The sequence below is a fragment of the Topomyia yanbarensis genome, chromosome 2 (genome assembly GCF_030247195.1).
Source record: "Topomyia yanbarensis strain Yona2022 chromosome 2, ASM3024719v1, whole genome shotgun sequence".
Classification (NCBI taxonomy): Eukaryota; Metazoa; Arthropoda; class Insecta; order Diptera; family Culicidae; genus Topomyia; species Topomyia yanbarensis.
Genome location: NC_080671.1, coordinates 29,673,419 through 29,699,674, shown reverse-complemented (window position 1 = coordinate 29,699,674; position 26,256 = coordinate 29,673,419). Strand labels below are relative to the sequence as shown.

At 37.4% G+C, this 26,256-nt stretch overlaps 1 protein-coding gene across 1 annotated transcript in view; it reads left to right on the top strand.

Moving 5' to 3' along the window:
• The first annotated feature begins 2,437 nt into the window (after positions 1-2,437).
• Positions 2,438-26,256, top strand: part of LOC131679378 (uncharacterized) — a 60,289-nt gene continuing 36,470 nt past the window's right edge. Inside the window, exons 1-3 of the mRNA XM_058960091.1 lie at positions 2,438-2,587; positions 3,183-3,865; positions 3,916-4,037. Coding sequence (XP_058816074.1) covers positions 2,438-2,587; positions 3,183-3,865; positions 3,916-4,037 — 955 coding nt within the window. The remainder of the gene's footprint in view (positions 2,588-3,182; positions 3,866-3,915; positions 4,038-26,256) is intronic.

Sequence of the window (26,256 nt, the reverse complement as noted above, 5' to 3'; positions counted from 1 at the left end):
ATATGGTAACAAAGGAAATAGATAAAAAAGGCAGAATGTTGAAATTGCATAAATACAAAAAAATCAACAGCTTGAAAAAAATTTGAACACTTTTTTATGCTGTCTTCCGTTTTAATTACACTATTTTAAAACTGCAAAAATGCACTTTTATATCACAGATACGTATTTCGGCTACGGCTTGCAGTCTTCATCAGTGTTTGTATCAATATGCGAAAGACATCAAAAAAGAAAAGTGTTTAATATAAAATTCCACTAAGTCGCCCAAAAACAGCTGAAAAAATTGATCATCGAAATTTTAACAAAATTTTAAAAAATCCATGTAAAGATAAAAAATGGGGAAAATAGCAAAACATGAATCAAATTTCAAATAAGGGTTGTGGTTAGATTTTACGCTATGCTGGTTTCGAAAACATTCATAAAAGCTAAATAAGCTCTGCTTTATTTCTTATGTAGCTCGTAGCACAAAATATATCATATATTCTTCACATTTACCGCTGAGCGTAATGCTGTGGTAGAGCATTTAGGTGTATTTTTGCATTTGTAAACAGTTTTATTGATTTAGTGGGGGTAGTACTTCACATCCTTGAATATTCACAAAAAAAATCAAAACGCACCAACCACTTTCGCTGTGAAGGATAACCCGAGCGAACTTTGCTCAGCTCTACAATAAACAAACACGGGGCGTAAAATCACACTTCAGTGTTTTTCGAGAATCTTTGTGAGGAGCATATAATCCATTGATCCATTGTAGTGCAGGTCCTGTGGGGTAAAGTAAATCTGATCCCAAATGGTGGTTAACACTTTTTGAATATATTTGCCAACATCGAAGGACCCTACTTATCGATTAGCGTCTGCAACCTGAGGATGATGTTTATGATGACTGTGTGCTATAAAATGATGCTGAGGGTTCCTGATGAAGAAAAAATTGCATTCTTTCGGGCGAAATCCGAATTATCTGAACAAAGACCCGGAATTCGCTTCCAAAAACCGATATGGCAACCCTAAATAGAAGGTTGAGAAGTTTTCTTTTTCTTTCCAATAATTACTTTCGATAATAATCCAGCAGTTGCGAAGACAGGAAATTCAATAAATCAAAAAAATCCATTTCATATTGACGAAATTTGAAGACAACCTCATGACTTCTAATCAAATCATTTATTTTTTACCCTTAGCAAGTCTGATTTTTTTTCGATAATAGAAAGATTAACCTTAGGGCCGCTTCGCTTCTTCATTCAGGTTAGAAAATTTTCTTTAAAAATTCTCCATTCCTATCTGCGGGGTTAGGAATCGAACCCAGGTGAGCTGCGTACATGGTAGTCGATGTAACAACAACGCTATACCCGCCCTAGTCTGATCTTCTGATTGGGTACACATATATGCAGTAGTTTAGAATTTTCACTATTCTAGTTACATCATACACAAGATATTGAATTTTTTGTTGACAAGTATTGGCTAAAATTTTAGTTTCTGTAAAAAATCCGGACCCCCTTCAAAACTCCGGCCCCCTTCAAAACTCCGGGCCCGGGGAGAAACAACCCAGCCCCCCCCCCCTCGGCGGCCCTGTATTCCGCCAATGTATACGTTTTTCGACAGTATCAAAAATAATCAAAAAATTAAAAGTTTTTTTTTCAATTTTGAACAGCATACCCGGTTGGGGTAAGTTGGCGGTGTGTATTTGTTCTGTAATTTATTCGAAATTTTTTTTTCTCACGCGTATGGTTACTGGGCTCAAGAGTCAACTTAGTAATGATGCCCTAGTGATCTAATGCAAGATGACAGATTTGTTTCCGTACTTAAAGAAAATTAAAGTACACTGGAACAAAAAATAATAAAGTTGTTCCTGTACTCACTTCTCTTTTTTCCTACCAGAGGAAACGTTGTTTTCAAAAATTGATTTCTGACAAGCTTTTTAGTTAAATTTTGGTGCCACGCGCAGCTTCAAAGAAGATTATAACCTGTTGGTGATCTAATGTACTGCAGACGTACCCTTTGCTCAGAAGATGTAATCGATACTCACCCTCTTTCCGAGCAAATTGTTGGGGTCTTCTCTCTATCTCCCTACCTCTCTCTCTATCTGCCTGTCTCTCTCGTTCTTTCTGAAAACCGCAAGCAAATTATCATGGTCTTCTCTCTCCTGCCCATACTAACCAAACCGAAGAGTCGGCTCGCACTCAACATCAGCATATGCTCTTTATTCGATGAACCAGCTCTATCAACTCACGTTAGACATGTTTGAACTTGTTCACGTGGAAAACACAGCAAAGAGATTTTAGAAGCGAGTTCTATATTGTTTGAACACTCGCGTTGACAGGTACGTACATATCTTGCTGCGTATTGGATATCAGCTGAAAATTATAAATTTCATAAATTTTTGTGAATTTGATTACTGATTACTGAAAAGTTTTTTGTATACTTTAAAACGCGAAATTACTAAGAAATGAACATATACCAAAAGCAGCAAAAGATTTTGATATTCCTCTGTGAACGCTGGAGAGATATTGTGCGAAGGCCAGAAAGGAAATCGGTGTTCCGATCTCTGCAGAAGAAAGAGGCTAATCTAAATATCGGTTACACAAACGTACGGCAAGTAAGTGGATTATAAAGATAAGATTAAAAATCAATATTTCAAAGTAAAATATAAATGAATTTTCAAAGATTCATTATTATAAATAAAATAGATTACATATATGGAGGTAGGCACAGCGCAGAATGCTGTTTTCGATGGCAGTGCACCGATGTAGTGGATTGCATTGGTTTTGCACTTTCTAGCAGAAGTGGCAATGGAACATACCCAGTTTTCTGCACTTCTGCTAGAAAGTGCAAAACCAGTGCACTCCACTACACCGGTGCACTTACAATCGAAAATCCTATGAGTCGATTGCCTTAAACTCCTCCCCAGCGTATTGGATTAATGATATTAGTAACTTGAAAAATGAGGTGAATGACATTAAATTTTAAACCTTTATTATCTAAAAGAATAGAATAAAGTAGAACTAAATAAATTCTTTTGTAGTATTTTACAATAACTAAGACTATAAAAACCATCGTTATGTTGACGATTGCAGTATAAAATAAATATATAAAACATAGCGCACTTGAAAAATTTAAATAATTGAAAACTTTAATTTTTAAGTTTCTTATATTTCACTTTAATTAGTGTTCATTCATTATATCAAATTCAGGTATTCAATCCTAAGCAAGAGAATCTATTGCTTGAGTATCTCATCAAAACAGCGTATATTTACTTCGGACTTTCGCCAAAGGAAGTACGAAAACTTGCCTTGGAATATGCAGTAGGTGCCGAAATCAAAACGCCGGTGTCGTGGATCGAAAAAAACATGGCCGGAACTGACTGGTTCAGCGCTTTTTTAAAAAGACATCCGACACTTTCAATCCGAACTCCTGAAGCAACTTCTTTGGCTCGAACAAGCAGTTTTAATCCAGTCAACGTTGGAAAGTCTTTTGATAATTTGGAGATAGTCCTTGCCCGAGAATCATTCGAAGCTAACGACATTTGGAACGTCGATGAGACCGGAGCTACTACAGTCCAAAATCCAAATCGTGTAGCCGCTCGTCGTGGCTTCAAGCAAGTTGGAAGAATTACATCAGCAGAACGTGGTTCTTTAGTTTCAGCGGGTGGAAACTCCATTCCTCCCTTTTTTATATTTCCAAGAGTAAAATTTCACAACCATTTTATACGCGATGCTCCCACGGTTAGTGCAGGAGATGCCAACCCTTCTGGATGGATGAACGAAGATGGGTTTCTCAAGTTTGCCCACCATTTCGTTAAACATGCTCGCCCTTTGAAGCAGCGACCTGTGCTACTCTTACTTGATAACCATGGCTCACATTTGTCGTTGGATGTGTTGGATTTTTTTGTGAAGTCACAGTTTTATCTTTTCCTCCACATTGCAGCCATAAGCTGCAACCATTGGACCGCACAGTATTTGGGCCATTCAAAAAATACTACAATTCCTTTGCTGACTCCTGGATGACGTGTAATCCAGGAAAAACAATGTCTATTTACGATATACCGGGTATTGTGTGCTCTGAATATCCCATTGCTTGCACACCATCTAACATCAAAGCGGGATTCAGAGTCGCAGGAATTTGGCCTTACGATCGCCATGTTTTTACTCCGGCAGACTTTTTACCTGGATAGTCAACAGATCGACCAACCTCTGAAGAGGAGCACCCAACAATCGTGGAAACTTCAGCACCCGAGAACCACGAGATTTCTCTGGAAAGAAACACGTCCAGAAATGAGCCGTTTCGGTCTACTCTGCCAGAAGAAGTCAGACCTTTGCCCAAAGCAAATCTTCGAAAGACAGAGGCCTCGCAAAGAAAGGGCAGAAAGCGTAGGCAAACTGCGATTTTAACCGATTCGCCGGTAAAATTAGCGCTTAAAGAAGAGAAACAAAAATCATTTGAAAAGCGAGATGCTCTGGTGAAGAAAGAGGCTGAAAAGTTAGTGCGAGTTGCAAAGGAAACTGAACTTATCAACAAACGTGCTTCGTCAGCTTCAAAAATGACTAAGAAAAAATTGAGTTTTGGTTACTAATTTGTACGATATTATTTCTATATGATTGCTTTTCCTTACACCGCCAACTTACCCCATACATACCGCCAACTTGCTCCGGGGTCGGGGTAAGTTGGCGGGTTTTCCGCGTCTTATATTTATGTCAATAAAACTGGAAACGATTATTCAAATATTTTGAAAAAAAATATGTAAGGTAGCCAACAATATGCAATTCTACGTATTTTATTTTACACGTTTGTACTAAGTAAGAGAGATAAAAAGGATAATTCAAAACACCGCCAACTAGCCTACGTAATTTCGTACGTACACTCCCGAAAAAATGTATCTTATTGTTGAATTGTTGTACTACTGGAATCCGTTTAGTTAAAATAAGTTTCTCCCTACTCTAAAAGTAGTGTGTTTACTGACTCCTTATCCAATTCCATCGAAAAACGATTCCAATCCACCTTATCAATCCCCTTAAAAGCGCAATCATCGTTAATCAAAACAAAATTCAGTGAAAAAAATAACACTTGGCATGCAGGAGGGTGTTGATTCGTATCACCCTTCCCGATCGGCACTGCAATGGCATCAAATCGAAACGCGGGGGTGCAACAACTTGCACACGCAACATTCTACCACCCTCTATATTCACGACCGGCGGCGCCTCACCGGGCAAAAAATAACAACAACAGCGACAAGCGTCAAAACATCTGCTCGGCCGCCTGCGATGGCATGACTCAGTACGCTGACACCGACCGTACAAATACGAGCGCTTTTGTGAATGAATAACTTTCTTTTACGGGTGGTGCACCCCGCCGGAAGAATTTCACTACGCTTACTACGATCTACGAGAGCAGCGCGAATGAACAGGGAATGGAATGAACTTTTCCACCCCGGCGGAAGGGGGTGTGTTTGCGCAGACTTCACGGTCGCGATGAATCAATGCCGCCACGTTCAGGCGGTTCGGGATGTCAGTTTGTATGCCAGTTGCCGGTTTCGAGTCGAAAGCTAACCGAACTTCCTCGACCCGGTAAGGACTTCAGTAAGGATTCGGCATCGGGAAAGTGAAGGTTTACCGTGTGCGTAGCTCCGCGCTTCAGCAAAGTGAAAAGAAAGTGGCACGTTTCGTTCGGTTTCACGGGTATGAGAGCACGACTTAATTCAAAAGGGGGGTGGTAAATAGGAGGAACATTGTATTGCTGTTTTTTTTTTGGTTCGTTTTCTTGGCTCTCCTCCGGCGCCGCTCTCGTGGTCCAATGTTCGGATGGTTAAGGACTCGTGGTGCGTACGTGTTCGAACTGCAAAATTCGTCCCCGCCTGTGTCAGTTGTGTTATCCTTTATATTTTTTTTTCTTTCGCTGCTTGACGAACGAGGGTTTTTGATGCGTTCCGTGATCGAAAACGAATTTCGATGCGGGGTTTGCGGGAAGCGTCATCAATTTTTCGCACCGAAACACGTGTAGCTGGAGCATAACTACTGCCTTAAGGATTACCTCCCGGCTCCGGCAGACGGATTACTCATACCAAGACCAAGAGCCGGTTTGTGAGACGACGACTTCATGAACAAGGATTACCAGTGTGTTTGTGGGTGTTTTTTTATATTCCACCTGGGTTTTATCTTTTGCCTCTGTGTTGATTGGTGGACGGGAATAAAACGGAAATAGCTTGGCGTGTGGAAATTTTATAGTCTGCAAATAGAATGGAATCAGCAAGGTGATTCACATCGTGTTTCGGGTTGTGGAATTTAGTGCACGGTAGCGAAGATTAGCTCGAAACGGCCAAGCGTGAAAAAGTGGGAAACAGTGTTACTTTGAAACAAAAAAACCGAGTAGTGCCTGTGTTAGCATCATCAGCGAGAAAAGGGATTTTAAGGTCAGCCGAAACAACTTTTCATCAGACAAGGATTACCGAACGGATTAACGAGCATTGATTCTGTTAGTTTGCTGTTCAAGGGAAACACAGGATTACACGAAGGGAATCAATTGGATTACAAACAGGATTATAACAAAGTGAAAATGTGGTAAATGGTTCCTTGGGAAGATCAGAGTGAAACGTCGACAGTGTAATGAATATTGGAACGATTGTTCCTTCGTCACAATCAACGTGAGGTGAATGTCGTTGATACCCTTCTTGCATAGGAAAGATTCTGTTGAAAACGTTTACTTTTCGTCTTTTTTCCCGAAGCAAACCTAAACTGAATCCCATTTCAAGATTCGACCACGCAAACGGAACCACTTTCAAGTTGAAGGAGAGTCCCGACCGCTGAAGTGTCGCTCGAGGATATGTACGTTTCGTTCTTCAGAGGGAAGAAAATTGCCTTAGATTTGATTGTTCAGCAGCTCTACTGCTGCCACACTTGGAAGCGTCAGCAACCGACAGCAGTCTAGAAAATATTCTCTTCTCGGTTCAGTGGGTGGAAAACTTCTCTGGCTGATGCTGTTGCTGCACTGCAACTGTTGTTCTTTGGCACAATCGAATGCTTCCGCAAGCGGAAGGAGTTTGTCGGAGTTTAGTCTAGTGCTGCAAATGAAAATTGCATGAGATGAAAGTGATAGTCATATCACAATGCAGACAGTGAATGTTTGCCAAGGTTAATATTATTGGTCCGGAAGTTCGTTGCTGTCCCCACTGATGGTGGAAACTAATAAGGCAAAGTGAGAATACGGGGTTTAGAAGTTGCTTTGTAAATTGAAACAACATGCTATAAAGATGCTGCTTACGGGATGTTCATTAAAGGGGATCTAGTTCAGATGTGCTTCTTCAAACAACGGTTCGAAATAACCAACATAGAATCTCTAGAAACAGTGTACAGTGTTTGATAAGCTACATTCATTGCTTCTAGAGCCCCGGCACAATGGACGTGATGATACTTGCAATACACGTTCGACATAGGAAGAAGTTTTCCGCACCTTAACTTGCAACTAAATACGAGCGAAGTGAACTTCACTATTTTTAACCTGCACCTGTTGCAGCAACAAGAGCACTTTTTTTCCATCGGTAAAGGATGTCGTGTACTGTAAAAAATATGGTTTCACCGAGGACTTTGCTAGGCTACTTTGGAATGGCTTTAATAAGTTTGAAAATTTGTTGATATTGAAGGTATCGTAAACAGAGTTCAGCCAGTGTTTTCCGTTGGAGTTAAGCCCATGCCAGCATGTGGAATGAAGTATAGTGGCTTATATTTATATCCTGTGAACTTTGCTCCAGCATATTGCGGTGGCTTTCTAATATTTCCAAATTGATGTACCTGAGAGATTTAAGAGCTTATATATCTTGACTTTTAAGGATTGTTTGAATGTTTGAGTTTTACGTTAAGCTTTCAATACCAGTTTACTAGGGCAGTGGACAACAGATCGAAAAATAAGGAAGTGAAATAACAGTTTTAAAACCCGTGAAGAACTTCTTCCACTCTACTGCCTAGGATTCGAAGATATTTAGCGAATCCGGCGCCTACACATTAACAGTGTAGTTCCCCTGTTGCTCACTGCCTCAGTAAAACTAGTATTGGCGGTTGAAATCCTTAATCAACACGCAACAAATTGTTCAAAAACCAACAGCGTTAGATTTTACGTCAAATCTTTGTGATAGGCATAAGGAAGGCAGACATTCATACCGGCTTGAACCTTCGTTCGTACCGGTCACAAATCTTGATAGCTCCTGGTTCACCTAGAGTTTTTCAACAGCAACAGTCTTTCTCAAGACTACCTATATTTTTTTCGACAATTAGTTTTTCTCAAGGCAACCTACTTTTTTTACACAATCAGTCTAGAGTTTCTAGACTAAAACATTTTTCAAGAACAATTCAGCTTAAAGAAATATTTAATTCTTCCAACATACCTGGGTCCCTCCAGAAAGGCCTTGTGCCAAAAACTAAAGCTAAACGGAAAAGAGTATCTTCTCAGGGGAGTGGGCGTAGCGTATTGGTAAATCGATTGCCTTGTACGCAGCGCACCTGGGTTCGAGTCCCGACCCCGCACATAGGGTTAGAAATTTTTCCTAAGAGATTTTTCTAACCCGAAGAGGCGAATGACCTTAAGATTAAAACCTCTATAATTGAAATAAAAAAAAGTATCTTCTCCACCCGAAAATTCAATTGACTGCAGCAACTCATTCGATGTTTTATCCGAATGTGAAGCTGATAAAATTTCTAAATTTCCTCGCATTGCGCATAATGCTAATGAGAAGAAAACGAAATTACATCCGCCTATAACAGTGATGATCTCCTACTTCAAAGCCTTTCAAACTGAGCGTTCCTTCCGGACGTGAAAGTCTCTTTTCAGATTGGCCGAAGAGGAGAATGTCGAGTTACAGCGGAGGAATTGATTCATGAGGTAGCCCATTCAAGGCTGTCTTGAAAGGGCTACCTCAAGGTCAAATTTTGGATGAAATATCCAACGAATTGAAAAATTTACTTGGCTTTTCTCCTTCACAAGTTATTCTTATGAAGAGAAAGGCTAGCGGCGATAACACGCCAGTATGCTTTGAAATTATCCAGGAGCTTTATTTAATTCATTTTAACCGTAATGAGGTTAATAATTTGAAAGTATTTGAAAAAGCATGTTTTATGTTTCACGTGCGAGTAAAGTGGGAACATTATAGACGACATAGGGGCAGAATTCAAAATCTGACCCAGTGTCGCAGATGGCAAGGCTTTGGGCACGGCACAAAAAATTGTCATTTGGATTCCAAATGTATGATCTGTGGTGATAAATCGCACATGAAAGATACTTGTCCGGTGAAAAAAAACCACAAAAAGTTTCAAATGCGCTAATTGTGGCGAAAATCATAAATCGAATTTCTGGGGTTCGAGAAAAAATTATAAATTCTCGTTCTAGACAACAAAAACAACAAATAAAAAATGTACCTACTTCTTCAGGTACACTTCTAGAAAACTCATCCAAACGTGCTTATCCGATTCAAAATAGATTAACAACTTCTTCTACATCCGTCACTCCATCCTACAGTCAAAATAACGGCTATCGTTACCACGCCTATAAACTCGTTTGCACCCAACGCTTCCTTTAGTCCAATGGATCTAGGTAGCGTAACGGAAGAAAAATTAAAATACTTGCAGGACTCTATGTTACCTATGACGATTGCCATGTTAAATTCTACCTCCATGTTTGAAGATTTTCAAGCGGGATGGGAATTTGCTAACAAAATTATAATGAAATTAAAGTTAAACAATGACTTTAAATAATCGTTTAAATTTATTAAATTCGCTCGTTCATTAAAAACGCGCGAAGACGAATTTTTCAACTTCTTGAGGATACACAATGTGCATATAGCCGTTGTGACCGAAACTTTTTTAAAACCAAATATTAAATTGAAGAGTAACTCTAATTTTGTTATTCATCGATTTGATCGAATTGTTGGATTCGGCGGAGGAATCGCAATAGCGGTTAATCGCAGGATCAAACATTCCGTTACGCCGTCTCTTGACACCAAGGTGATCGAGAGTTTGGGTATCGAAGTTGAAACTGATCTTGGTATCATTTTTATTTCGGCAGCCTATTTGCCTTTTCAGTGCACTGGCGAGCAAATTAATTTCTTGAAAGGAGACTTACAAAAACTTACAAGATATCGGTCGAAATTCTTCATAATCGGTGATTTTAACGCTAAACGCGGAGCCCGGAATAATGCTCAAAGCAATTCCAACGGTAAACTACTTTTTAATGATTGCTCTGCTGGTTATTATTCAATTTTGTTCCCGAATGGTCCTACGTGCTATTCGTCTGTAAGGAATCCATCAACAATTGATTTGGTTTTGACAGATCAGTACCAACAACACAGAAAAAAATTTAATACTCCTATTATTGACGACGATCTTCAACTTCTGATTCACTTGAAGAATGTTCGAAGACGTCAATATCAACGTTCTCGTGATCCTGCTATGAAATGTATCTATCAGGATCTACAAAAAGAAATTAAGCATAGATTGACACTCTTAAGAAATGAAAATTTCGCGAAAGAGGTTGAACAAATCAAGCCAAATTCTAAACCTTTCTGGAAACTTTCTAAGGTTCTTAAGAAACCTCAGAAACCAATTCCAGCTTTGAAGGAAGGTGATCACATACTTCTTACAAACGAAGAAAAAGCTTAAAAACTTGCTCAGCAGTTTGAAAGCGTCCATAATTTTAATCTCAACGTTGTGAGTCATATTGAAACCGAAGTCTTACAAAAATATGAAAACGTTTCAAATCAAGTATTGTCTCTAGACAATATTGTTGAAACAAACTATGATGAGATCAAATCCATCATGAAAATGTTAAAAAATATGAAAGCACCAGGTTATGATGGATTTTTTAACATTCTTTTTAAAAACCTTCCCGAAATCACCATGAGATACTTGGTCAAAATATTCAACAAATATTTTGAATTAGCATACTTCCCTGAAAGATGGAAAAATGCCAAGGATATTCTTATTTTGAAGCCAGATAAAATCCCAGCAGAAGCATCTAGCTATCGACCAATTAGTTTACTCTCTTCTATTAGTTAATTATTTGAAAAAATCATCCTAACTAGAATGATGACACATATCAATGAGAATTCTACTTTTCTTCCTGAGCAGTTTGGATTTCGTATTGGACATTCAACTACTCATCAACTTGTGAGTGTAACTAACACGATAAAGACAAATATCTCAGAGGGCTATTCCACTGGAGTTGCTCTTCAAGATATCGAAAAAGCTTTCGACAGTGTTTGGCACAAAGGATTAATTGCCAAAATGTGGGATTTCAATTTTCCAATTTACATAAGAAGGTTAATTAAAAATTATCTTACTAACCGTACCCTACAGGTTTCTTATCAGAATTGTAAATCTAATAAGCTACCCGTTAAAGCAGGCGTCCCTCAAGGATCAAGCGTCGCACCAATCCTATACAATATTTTTACCTCTGATCTTCCAAATCTACCTACAGGCTGTAAGTCACTATACTAGCGTCTCATCCACTGGTAGGAGTCTTCGTATTATCTGCAGTCGACTGCAACGAAGCTTGAATATTTTCAATGATTACCTGAAAAAATGGAAAATTTCCACTAATGCGGCAAAAACACAATTGATTGTGTTTCCGCATAAGCCAAGAGCTTCTTCTCTTAAACCAAATAATAACCATATTATTAAATTTAATGGTTTGAACTTAACGTGGTCAGATCAAGTTAAATACTTGGGTTTGATTTACGATAAAAAACTCATTTTTAAGGATCACATTGAAGGAATCGAAACAAAATGCAATAAGTATATAAAATGTTTATACCCTCTTATAAATAGGAATTCTAGGCTCTGCCTAAAGAACAAACTATTAATACATAAACAAATATTTAGACCGGCAATGCTATATGCAGTGCCAATCTGGGCAAGTTGTTGTGCTACTAGGAAAAAAACGCTTCAAAGGATTCAGAATAAAATTCTGAAAATGATTTTGAAGCGACCTCCCTGGTTTAGCACAAATGAGTTGCACAGACTCGCAAACATAGAAACATTAGAAATTATGACGAACAGTATTATAAGCAACTTCCGACAAAAATCGTTGCAATCTTCAATTGCAACGATTAGCTCTCTTTATAGTTCATAAGTTAGTTTATAAGATTTGTTTAGCTCCTTATTCAGAAGACAAGTAGGTTTAAAATATACTACTACTTGTTATCACTTAAAAATAATTAACTGAATCATGTAAACAATAGAGATGAAAAGTCACCACTTGTGGCTGAACACCCAATATACTAAATTAGAAATATAATGCAAACAAAACAATATAATCAAATAGAAAACCTGTTTTAATCCACCTAGCGGTGCAATTGTGCCTTTCTCATTTCTCTAAACTAGGGCACGGAGGCTTTTTATGTTCAACATAATTGTGGAAATGTCCATTACATTCTTAGTACACTTTGCACTTATACACAATGGCATGCCAGCCACGAACTTGATGAGCTACGTGTCGACGGTGAAACACTTGAAACAAAAAAATATCATACTCCATTAGCCTAATCAGCATTAGATCAATGTTATCAGCTTGCTAACTCATTTTGTCATGCGGGGATGGGTATGTGAGGAGGGCGAAAGTCCCACGAACGAACGACTCCCCAGCTTAAATTGGTATGCTTTGTAATATAGTGGTGGATTAAAGATGATGGGGCTGAAAGTGAGGGGTATGAGGTGGTGGTCTGAGGGGTGATTTAAGGAGATTTTTAAAGGAGGGGAGTGAACAGTAGAGAAGGGGTGTAACCCCTCTCCGTAAACCATCAACTACGCCCCTGTTAAAATCCAGAAACCTTATGCGAGTCGAAAAAAAAATTTGGCCGGGATTAGGTTGACGTTTTTCAGAGTGATTGCATAACCTTTCTATATGAGAAAGGCAAAAAGGCAGACATTCGCACGCACTGCCTCTTCGATATAGTCATCACCAGTGAGACGACTGTTGTGGCAATGCTCATGCAGCGATTGATAATAATATTTCTTGTCAGTGGCGTAGCCAGAAATTGGATTTGGTGGGGTTTTTGATGAAAATCGCTGATTTTTCGAAAATGCTAGAATCTGCTGTAACTTTGTTAGAATAGTGTACAAACAAGAAGCATCAATAAATAATAGGTTTCAAAGCGCTATATTTAACATTCTTTTATAATATGTTTTGAAATTTTAAGAATATGCACTTACAAAGTTGAATAAATGTTCAAAAACTTTTACCGCGGTTAAAATGGAATAATTCCGAAACCGTCAGCTTTGAAGGTTTAAAAGTTTCAAAGAACTTTTTCAACATAAAACATCGCGTATTCTTATACAATAATTTTTGTAATCAATTCTCTTAGAAGGGTAAAAAAAGTAAGAGACAACACGTACCTAGAAAAATGTTAGGACTGCTGTTTAAAACGATATTGATGAAATTTTCTTAAATAAATTTTTCTTCAAAATAACTTTTTATTTTAAGATTTAAAAAACTGGTTCCTTCGACAGTAATGTCAGAAAAACTTATTACGGTACCCTAAACGCACGGAGCATTGGTGTCTTCAAGAAAGTTATTTGAAATAGCACTCTCGAAAACTTTACTGAAGACATCATGTCTCGAACTAAAATTTGTTTTTGGCTCATAACATTTCTCCAATTGCATAATATAGGGACATAAGCATACCAATGGAAAGCTAGAGGCGTTAGCTAATAACTGATGAAGAAATTTAATTTATTCCGCTAATATGAAAAATATTACTGACAATTTAGTGAAATGATCATTTATTCCTATGTAGAAAAATTTGGACGGTTGTCGGTACCCTACGGAAATGTAATAAAAATGGCAGAATATGAATAAAAATCACCAACATTCAAAGAGAAAATTAAATTCATTTGTTTCAACAACTATCGAAAGGCACTTTTAACTTAAGTCCTCATCAGAAGCACAATTGGGGTTATGAAAAGTTGGTATGCATATTACGCACCACTTACGCACTGGCGGATCGCATCCATTGCAATTGAGTGATTTTTAGTCAGTTATTTTTTTACAAAAGCATCAGAGAAATAAGACAAACGTTCACACAGGTACGTAGTCAGAGGAGGATGGGGTTAGAAGGTACCCCCTTCAAATTTTATGAAAAAAAATTAAAAATTGACGCAAATCAAAAAACTGAAATTTGCAAACAATAGACTCCCCCTGGACGTGACAATCTGGTGTATACAATGACACCCAGCGATGAAAACACGACCAAATGCGTTTTTTCATGTAAATTTTCAAATGAAATCCTATACAGCGTCGTGTCCGACGACAACTTACATCTTTATTTACAGGGTGACCAACTTACACCACACAGAGTTGAATTAGATTAAAGTAAATGTTACCCAAGTAACCAAAAGGTATGGAAAGTGGACAAGAGGAGCCAAAACCAGGAGTGAAAACCTAAGAGTTAAAACCAACTTGGATTGCTTTGATTTTTTTACTCACTCCCAGAAACGTACATAACAATGATTGGTTTCCACCGCTCCTTTGGAAACAGGCTGCTTGGTTTGAAATGTGTGGTTTATTTGAAACACTGGTCGGTAAGGTTGTCAAAGTTTCTTCCGTATTCAATGTTCAAAATAATTCGTTGAAATTCTTCATTAAATGAATAATTTGAATACCGTATAATTTTGAGTCATCTTGATTTTGCACGCTACACAGTTGGCCTGGATGCTTTAATGATTCTGTAACATATCATATGTACCACAAACGTAACTATTGAGAAGAAAAATTGTACTCTACACATTACAGGTAAAAATCAATCAAATTCATGAAAAAAAAATGATTTTGTAAAATGAACCATTCATGAAAATCATGATCATGTATCCTGAATAAGTTTTTTTATGATTATAGGTCATAGTTTGGTGATACACTGATTTGTATTAACTGTATCGACTAAAAGGGAATGGAACGATTTCAGTAGATCAGTTACGATTTCTATGTACGTTATCGTGATATTTGTGCATTTCATGAATAGTCATGAATTTCACAATTTCTGTTCGTGTTATCGCGTCATCTTATTAGTGAGCTCCCTCTCGGATTTTTAGAATGCAGTATTGTGGTTCATGTTCATGATTTTGGGAGCTTTGCCACATTTCGTATTTTTTACAAATATTACTTTAAATTTTATTCATGAGTTTACCGTCGAAATTTTTACACAAAGTACAGTGACAATATGAACAGGGTAATGGAAGCGTAAGTGATCATCGCCATCTTTATGGTTTTGTTAACAGTAGCACGAGCTCGAACAAGATATTGCTGAAGATTCATGAACAGTAATTGATAAGGGACACCAGCCAATAAGTTCAGCAAAATACGGAAAAACGTCTCATCTCTCTGCTAGGTACATTGAATCAGGGTTTTCACATTAATTGGAAAGACAAGAAAAATTCCTTCTTGGGCGTAAACTAAGACACAAAGGGCAAAGGGTTCGAGATTGGTTGGTTTATCGCACAAGGAATTTTTCTTGTCTTTCCATTTAATGTAAAAAAACCTTGATTCAATGTACCTAGCAGAGAGATGAGACGTTTTTCCGTATTTTGCAGAACTTATAGGCTGGTGTCCCTTATCAATTACTGGGTCTGTTCAAAAACTAATATCCTTGAAGGGAAACTGTTCATCAATTGGCATAAACTTAAAGGTGGTATTGCTTTACAAACCGAAATTTTCTCATTTTGGACTTCTATTCTAAACCGAGATACTGAATCCTTCTTATTGCAGTATATTAAATGAGATTAAAATTAACTTAGTTATGACAGTTTTCAAATAAAGTATGCATGGAAGAATATCATACGCAATTCAGATATTGCAAAGACATGTTATCGAAAATGGTACATTTTGAAGATTAAGTAGAAGTTTAATTGTTACTCTGTTATTTTAAATATAGGAAAATATTCTATCCTGATAATTTTTTTTTTAATTTTGTAAAATACTGCACGCATCAACATCCTCAGTTGCTGTTTATATTGAAGTTTGAAACTCGTCTTGAGAGTCTAGAACAAAAACATCTATGTAGCTAGCATTACGCGTACTTGGCTTTTCTATCTTAAATCGATTTTATTCGAATGCTCTTCGCTCTTCGAGGTGCAAGGTCAAACGATTGATGAATCGATTATTTAGTAACAGTTTTTTGAATCATTTTTTTTCACTTCTTCAACAAGTTCTTCCGCTTGGTTTAGTACCAGAGCAGCTCCAGGTCTTGGCTGATGTTCGTAGCGTTTATTCACCTGAAATAGGAATTTTCATCTTGCATCATAAAATATTCAAATGGTACAGTCGACAAGCTACTTTGATTGCCATACCATTGCTGATTGCATACAAACATATTGAGCTTGAGCTTGTGCGGCCACCCCTGGCTGACTCCACTATCTGAACTAGATATCGATCCATCAACTCATGGACCGGGGACCACCGGCTTTACTTGAAACTTCATCAAACCAATCGAATTGAGAGGAATTCACAGTAAAGGAGGCAAATGTATGAAAAGAGTCCAGAATAGGTTGGGGTCCCAATTTGGTTGGTTACTCTACGTCTTGTACTTTAAATCCCTTCTTGTACTTAACGGGGGATTATCATACAAACGGTAAAAACAATAATGAATCTTTGCCCCTAGTTAAAAAAAAATGTTTCCATGTTAAAGGCCTAAACGATTTCTTTATTTTTAAGATTTTATTAAAAATTGGTTCATTTTTTCCGTTAAAATATCGAAAAGTTGACATGTTTATTCAGTTGGTGTCCTAGATTCCAAGAGAACGGTTTGATCCATATTCATGATATTAATAAGAAAATTTCAAGCTCTTCAATGTGGACCTAAAAAGGTTGAAAAGCATTTATTTTTACTATTTTTAGCTAGAAATCATAAAATATTGTTTTTATTAGCCAGAAATGAATGTATGTATTTTAACGAATTTTTTTCAAATTAATAAAAGTTCAAGCCTTTAATATGGAAACTTTTTTACACCTCGCGCAAAGATTCAGTATGATTTTAAGTATTTATATGATAGCCTCCCCTTAAATGTACATTACTATATCAAACCCTTTTTAGGTCGACTCAGATCATTTTGAATTGCTGGGCGTACTATTTTTTATAAGAATATCGTATCTGGCGGTACTTCGACACTTACTACGCCACCTAGTGACGAAAACATGAAACCGTCGGATTTTTACATATATTTTGAGTTATTCCATACAAACTTCAAGCCACTTTAGAAATACATAAACTTACTGGATAATGCAAATGTAACCGTTCAGCGATATCTTACGGTTTTCTGAACTATTTCACAAACTCCATTTGTGACTCTACCATGTATTTTTGGCGCTCAGCGCCGCTTCAATTTTTTCCGGACATCACACTGAATCTTGACAAATGAATACCCAAGTAACCATAAGCGTTAAGCCATTGCACTATATTGGCTATATATTTGAACTAAGCATTAACAAAGCAATGAAGGTCTATATTAGCATCAATAATGCATAACTGCACAGCCGATATATAGCATTATCGCTTGCTCTATATACTTATATAAAGCTGATATAACGCGTACATGCTTCAAGGATCTTTAAAGCATGTAAGCTTTACAAGTGCATTTAGTGCCATTATAGAGCAAATAAAAAACCGATACAATTCTATTGTAATGCTGTGGGTTTATTTGTTATGCAACTCTTCTTGAAGATTATATTCGGCATATTTCATTTCAATCGAACATGTGCAATATAGTCTAGTGAGCAAACGCAGCGCACTTACCGTGAAGGACGAGGCAAGGTACCTCAGTTCGAGACTGACTAAAGGTAATTTTCGTAAAACATTCATATTATGTGAGAAAGAAAACCCATTAACCCATTATAACTCAGATATGTTAAAACTTTTGGTTATTTATACAATACTTCGTGAAGCGTCATATTATGCCCAAATAAGTATGGGAAAAATAAAATAATCACTTCGGAACGTTTTGTTGCGGAAAAAACCAACGTATGAAATTTCATACGCTGGGCTGATAGGGTATCAAAAAATCATTACAGAGAAAATTCGTGTAATACTCTTCTATTTAGCAGGACATCGAATAATATATTCAACCTTGCGAGATCATTCATTTATCAGCTTTTTTGAATGATTTTAACACTTCCCCCCTCTCTCGTACCGTTTCGTCTCATGATAGGTTCGTTGGATCAAACTATCTTTTCCTTAAACTTTGTGATTATTTTAAGACAAAGAACATTTACTTACAAGAATTTACATAAAAACATATTCTGGTTAGAAGCAAGCATAATTTGCAACGTATTAAGAATTTGATACCTTTGAATGCACAGATTCAACGTTAAAATCGGCGAGAATGTTGTAAATTCCCTCCAGGTCCTAAAGAGGAAATAATTTCGCCTTAGAAAAAAAGATATCGGTTCAGCCCAGCGTATGAAATTTCATACCTTGAACTACCAGCAGAATTTTCGCAATTGTTTCGCCAATTTCTTCCATTTTTTCGCACTGAGTCACATCTTTTACACTTCTCGTGGTCATTTGTTCTCAATCAGAAACAAGAGTTGGTGATTTATAAGAGAAATTTAATAATATGTATTGTTCATATTTAGGTTCGCATTTTGTTCAAATTTGATATTCAAAAACACAATTAAATTTTATAAAAATAGATGATTTAGCATACACATTATAAATTATTGGGTATTAATTAACGTTCAACGAAGACTAGAAGTTTGAAGACGCGTTTATTGTATAACAAGAATGGTTCAGAAATGTGTTGTATTTGCGTTAAGGATATTCACTACAATGCATTAGAAGAGAGACAATTACGGTTTTAAACAGAACATCTTGTTTTATTTTTTTTTTCTTTTTGCTTATCATACCGAAAGGAAACATAAGAAATGGTTTCAAAACCATGGCGGACAATGACAGCCAACTAAAGCTTTTTAATAGCATTAGTATTGCCAATATAAGGCTTTCAAAATTGACATTTGTGCACTGGTGCTATATAATAGTATTAGTACTGCAGAAACGAGCTGTCAATCTCTGCGCAGTAATAGCACTATATTTCGCCTTTTCTGGCATAATATCAGCATTATATCAGTATTTAGGGCTTCACGGCTCTTTAAGACAGCTTTATATGTGGATCTTAAGCAGATATTAGGCTACGTTATAATGCTTAACGGTTACTTCCCAAGCAACATATGTAACAAGTCAAAGAAAAGTTTTAATCTATTTGGTTGAATATCAGTTGTAGGAAAGTATCAAAGCATTTTTTCAGACCATGGATTGTTGCTAATAGACCACAAACAAGTTTGTTGCTGCTAATCGAACCGTAAAAAGTAGTTTTGTTGACTAAAAGAATTATTTTCCTTTTAACAACACTGACTCTAAGCGATAGTCAGTAGGTGGAGCCTATTATGTTTGATAACTGTTAGTTGAAAGTAACTCAACATTATAGTGGAAAGCAGCTGTCAGCGTTTGTTTGCAATTAGTATCATATAAAGAACATAATACTTGCAAACTTGGAAAATACTTGTCGATACTTTAACAAAACAAATTTGCAACAACGAGATGGCGTTATCGATGCATTTGTATTCGTTGTCTTTCTTCTGTCAACGAATAAGCCACAACGAGAAGGCCGCCAGGATGCTTTCATAAATTTTAGCACTATACTCGAATTGCATATTGGTAGGCGCAATCGAAAGCTGCGTCATTTGTCTGGAGCGCTATATCTTATTGTTATATTTTCATCCATTCCTGATTTTATGTGAGGGCGCATTGAAAATATAAACGTAAAATTTAAAAATTCACAGTAAATCTAGATGCGCCGGTGAAATTTAAGTATACAAGAGCAAAATGTTTGCTTTCAAATATTCCAAATTATCTTGCCAAAATCACATCGCATTATTTCAGCGCGGAAAATTTTTCAAACATAATTGAACTCGATTTGAAACTAGGTGGCAAAATTGATTTTCAATACAGCGTACGTTTTCATGACAAGTTACAAATAGACTCCGCCTTGGGCTTTTTTGGTGATGAAACAGTTGAGATCATGTTCACCTCGGCTTGATTATTGCATGTGATTTGGTTTCATTATTAGTTGTTAATATTATTTTACTACAAAATATGTTGCTTGGGTTGGGTAGTTTATTTTATATCTGCCGCTCCTATCTATGACTGCTCGTTAGCAACTGGACACATCCATGTTATATTTCATGACCCAAAATGCAAACTGAATTCATGAACAATATTCCGATTTTTTTGAAAACCCCATAAAGATCTCAAGACCATGTGCATAGTTTATTGACAGTGGAAATGACGGAGTATCTCCTGAATTTCACAAGCGCGCAAGATAGATCGTGAATGAAACCAGTTCACAAATCCATAAATATTTTATGATTTTGTGGATCATTGTGAATCATGAATCACAATGAAATGAAACGTACATGAATAAAATTTTGAGTTCTGTGAAATTGTTCACGTGACACGAAATTGCATACTTTTTAACTATACCGTGAAAGTAAAAGCGTATTTTATGATTTTGTCAACTATACCACTAACGCGAATGATGAATCGTGACCACTATACCAATAATATCCGAGATTCGTGAATTAGGTCACGAGAACTTATCAAAACAGATTTTTGGAACTGATGCAAATCCACGAAAACCATGCAACATTAACTCCCAAAAACGAAAATTGGATTAAACTAATTCGCGCGTTAAGGACACAAGACCTAACTTAAATTAAGTTTAATTTTTGTGTATCGAATTCATCTCGTCAGTAACTTGAACCAACTGGGAGTTTACTTAGATGGTGCATCTAAACTAGTGCCCAAATTAGCACTAGTTACTAAGTTACTGGACGTTGGCATAGAAATAGTGCAACATACTGAGAAGAGAGGAACGACATCCAGACATACAGTAAGGAAATAATGAGCACAAAAATTAACAAAAAATAGAAAATTTCTTCATAGCACCCTCCTCAAAATATCCACCCCATTACCAAGAAAGTCGACAACAATGTAGGATAGATTTATTTTGTAATGTTTTTGAAGAGCATCAACAAGGCGGTAAGCACCAAAGCTCATTCTCCGGCAGATTTATATAAACACAGAAACAGTGCGTTTTGTTTGTAAAAATAATGAATTTTACATGTGACGTAAATCTTATTTAACATAAATATTTTGTGACTGAAACGAAAAAATTACTTAATTTTATGTTTCTTTTCGTGTATCTTGAATCCCCATGAAACAGAATTTATTAATACATAACACTACTCTGAGAATTATGTTTCATGACCCACTTTTACACCATAGTCTGGAGAATACTTCGTGATTCTAAACTTAAGTGAGTAAACTTGTAAAACGTACTGCATGAAACTGAATTCTGTGATTTGTAAAGCGTAAATTTACATGCTCTTTGACTTAGGCGGCAGTATCAAGCTAACCGAATTTAGTCTCATTTCAAACTTCTCTGGAGCTGTGCATCCTGTACTCTTAGAAAAAATCGTGTAAATTTAAATCTACTAGGATGCACATAAAGGGAGCGAACCGATTGACATAAATTTACGTCTGTCTGACATGACAATATCTCGAAGCATAAATTTGTGTCATTTTCTTACTTTTACATGATCTCATGTAAAGTATTATTGTTATGTAAATTTTAGGACAGACGTAAATGTATGTCAATCGGTTCGCTCCCTTTATGTGCATCCTAGTAGATTTAAATTTACACGATTTTTTCTAAGAGTGTAAGTACTCATCTCTGGTATACAAATCCAACAATCAGTTCTCAAAATCGGCCAATCGAACTGGAACTTACTGGTTCCACAAACTTACAAGCATTACCAATTTTCTAAGCCTGTCATTTACCAGGATACATTAGCCAAACTTCCACTCAACACGCATTGTTATTCAAAGCATCCGCAACTTACACTGTCCGGCGCGTTCATAACTTTCTCGCATACGGAATAAAGCTCCTTCATTATTGGCAATCATTATCCTCATTTTGCTAAAAAGTTCCTACATCGTCGCAGAACAAGTTAGATTATCTCCCGCCTTGGAGACTGTCCTCTTTTCGAAAATCATGCTCGGCACGTAATGTATAAAAGTTTGCGGAGTTATTCCCTCTGCGCTGCTGGCTGCCTTCTCGCCTGTCACCCAACTCGATTGGCTTGTTTATGGCCTGGCTGGAACCAGTTGGAATGCTGAAATGATAGAGAATTTTCCAAGCTCCAAAAGCCATGTTTCAATTAATTCGTTTCAACACCAACAAGTTTATTACGGTACCACGGTAGCCCAAACAACGAACAATTAATCGCTTCCGATGGGAGGGGGGAAGGGGTAGTAAAAAGTTCACCAAACCCATCCTATCGACAGGTGAAAATCTTCCCGTTTTGTTGGTAGGCAGCAAAAATAAAATGATTTACCACTCTCTGGCGTGTTATCAAACAATTTGAAAGTTTACCAGGAGCCGAGTTGAACCTCAGTACAGCGAGTTTAATTTGAATGAAGTGGGTGGGCACTGGAACATAAAATATTTAATCATAGTTCGGAATAAAAACGAGTTTATGAGATTCGCTGCTCTTTCAGCAGTTTGAAAATGTTTGAAGTAAAAAGAGCCTTGAACTACCTACACCAGTATTTAACATATATTTACCTCACTGTCGGTTGCACCCTGCCACGTTGTGCTGTGAGAGAATACAATTTTCTTTTTCAACCATGGCACACTACGTTGAGGAAACAACAGTTTAGTGAAACCTCCGTCCCCGTCGATTTACCTAAGTACAGGTTGAAAAAGGGTGTGACGAAAAGGGGTTTCCGCTCGTGTCCGCGTCGGTGATACAGAGTAGGGTGACTTTGATACCGACTAGCAAGTGCAGGATAGTGTTGATGAACTGAATTTATAGTTTGCAGTGGCAAACCCTGAACGGTTGCGTGGGTGGGAACGGATGAAAGATGTTGCTTGCTCAAAGTAAACGCTACAGTTCTTCTTCGTTATTTTGTCTTGTTTGTTTGTTTTGCTCTTTCACTGTAGTGGCTTGGGAAATTTACTGTATATAAAAAGGAATTTAATTTATTCGCTCACATTTTGTTGTAATTCATATTATCATTCTTTACAAACTATATACCATAGAATTTCTCTATGCTGAAAATCTATTACACTTCCCGAACGTCCTCAAACCGTCGCAACACGACCATAAATATCCATCAATTGACATTCCGTAATTGAACGCCCCTGTTTTCAGCACTCTTTCGATAACCCACCGAAAGAGATAAAGCATCAACGGGAGAAGCCTTCCGGCACCCAAAACCGATAACGGTGCTTCTCGATAAATAAAAATAAAAACCTGCAGTGATCTGTCGTCCTCTGCCATGAGGAAGATAAATCGTGCGGCAGCATTTCGGTGGAAAATAAAATTTTCCGCAAACCCGAAATTTGTTTTCCATTTCTTCCCTTCAGATCTCTGCGAGCTTCAGGCTCTTTCCCAATGTCTAAGGCGCAATTTATCATGGCGCGCTTTACTTTCAAGTGTTTGACCCAGATTCCAAAGTTTGCACGATTTGGATTAAAGTTTTTTTCTCCGCTTACACTTTGTTTCAATCCCGATACGGAGCGAAAAACCGAAGAACCATAAATAATGCTGTTTGTCAAACATGGGATGAAAAATCGCCCAAGCAGAGATGAAAACAGCAAACAGACAGGCATCCAAATCCCCCTGCCGGCACAGCCGCAAAAAAAGTAAAACGCTTCCATGGGATGAAAATTTTCGTCCGTCAGCCAGCAGCTCCCGAACCCGAACTCGGATGGTCGGGCAGCGGAAGCTGCTGGGTACGTGAATTCCAACAGAACACCGGAGATCAAACGCATTTTTTTCGGTGGTGCAATTAATTAGTGAAATTATTCGGAATAGAAATTGTTTTAGACTGGAGAGCCCTGGGCGGTGTTGAGATGGATAATCTGGCGTATGAGTGGTTGAGCGGTTGAGAATTTAAATTGAGATCAATTAGACTTGATGCTGTGGGGTTGTGAGTGAATGTGCGATGACAGTGTCACGAGTGTCTCACTTCTGAATCCTTCAGGATAAAGTTATATACCGAATAATTCATTATCTTGATTCTAGGTACATGCTTTATTTACATTAGCTGCCTAACAGGATAAAGATACTAGTACAATTTTCGTTGGGATAGAACTTTTGCTAGTTTAGGCGTAGAAATACTATCGTTTATGGACGAGATGTTAATTAGGTCTTTCTCGAACGCGCCTGGTAAAAGTTTTCGGAAGTCATAACACATTTCTGTGGGGAGCTTACATGGAGAGCTCTACCAGAATGTCTTTCTTGCGAATTTGATAATTGAGCCCTTCTTTGGATTTAAACACACACACGCAGTTAATGCTACACAACAATAGGTTATGATTTTAAGCTGTTGTTGAAGAAATCTACAATCCTGAATTGAGCGGATGAGATAAAATATTTGGAGATCATCAGCGAAGCACTGGAGAGGATTCATCAGCACCAAATACACGATATTGAAGTAAAGCACAAACATCAACAGTTCTAAGTAGCTTACCTGGGTTATTCCTGGCGTAGAAGTAAATGTTGATTCTTAGCAATATCCAATGGCAACCATTATCTATCAAAAGGGGCAGATAAGTTAGTGTAAACAATATATGTTTCACTCCCTCTTATGTAGGATGATAGACACGGCCGGTACACTGCTCAACGTCCTACTGCTAGTACCTAAACAATTAAATTTATCATGCCATATTTAAAACTAAATCCAATTGTTTCCTTATGTGCTTTTAACATCTATCCATATTTAAAATTGAACATCTAAAGCGTAAACCTGGCAACAATAAAACAAAGAGGCTTGGCGAGATGGGCCAACCGTGGCCTTAGCCTGTCATGGAGATGACAATACAAATGGAAAAAGAAAATAAGAAAAAAAAAGCAAAGAAGAACAAATGTGAAGCAGTGTAATCTGCCCATCATAGCTGGTACAATTATTGCAGAATCATGACAGTGCTATTTTGAAAATGTTGACAGCTGCTAAAATCTTTAAGAATATCTGCGGGAGTAAGATTTTTTTCCAAGTGGACTGCAGGCCATTCATATGCCGAATGTCTCATTGTTTCTCTTTCCAATTTCCTTGTAAGCAAAATAATTTGAAAAGAAATATATGGCGGGATTGTTGAGAGATAGAAAAAAAAAACATCGAATGTTGCAATGAAGAGATTCTAGTGCATTATGCTTTGTTTCTCGTACTCTGAATTACAACATTCATTGAGAGAGATTTTTTTTGATTTGCTTCACGAAAGTAACTTGTACTCAGTTTCAACATGTAAGGAATGAGAAATTGATTTCATAAAAAACCAACGATCGAGACCGCTGAAATCTTCATACGCCGAAAAATCTTTTTTTTTATCACTTTATGGACAGCTAGGGCCGAGGGTGGTGGCTAGCGGATTTCATACACCCTTGACCTGACGGACAAAGCTATGGTGCCTTGAACACAGGCAACGCAGATCCAAGGCCATCATTGAAATGATAAGTTCTGCGTTTGAGATGTACTTCCCCCGGTTGCCAGACGAATACCTGTAATTATTACTTGTTGCTTTGTATGTATGAATCTAATATTCAGTCCTGGGTGGTGTATGCGTGGAAGGTGTGGTTTTTAGCGTTCGAGTCCAGGAGTGCATATCTGTCTGGGTTAGCGTGGGCGTTTACTAATTATGTAATAGTGTGATCGCCAAAGGCTCGAGCATTTTAATGCTAGCGTGCCTCTAACTTTGCGTGCATAAATTCGATTTTAGATTCGTGTGGCCATTCGCATATTCACGTGTATTCTTGAACGATCGCGCGCGGACCGTGAATATAATTAATTTTTAGTGTATGGTAGAGGAACGTGTTGTGTGGTGAATATGCATCATTCATTGCATCATTCTTGATTGGTCCAACTGAAGGCATGAGTCGAGAGTAGAGAATTCCGAACGTTGCTGGTCTATGATCGCGCGAGAGGTGGGTTAATGCTTGAGACCGCGGTTGTAAAGTTATAGGTGCTGAAAAGTTCACTTAAGTAAGGGGGTGTTTTAATGTTGGCGAAATTGCGAGCGTAGGTGTGTGTGGATGATTGAAATTGTAATGTAAATTCGCGTTTTTGACCAGGTTTGTGTTATCGCGAAAGTTAGGGGCGTTTGTGCGCTTTGGATGTGAGTGTATATAGGAGAATATGCTATTGATTGTGTTAGTGAGTATGAGTATGAACCTAACTTAAGATAT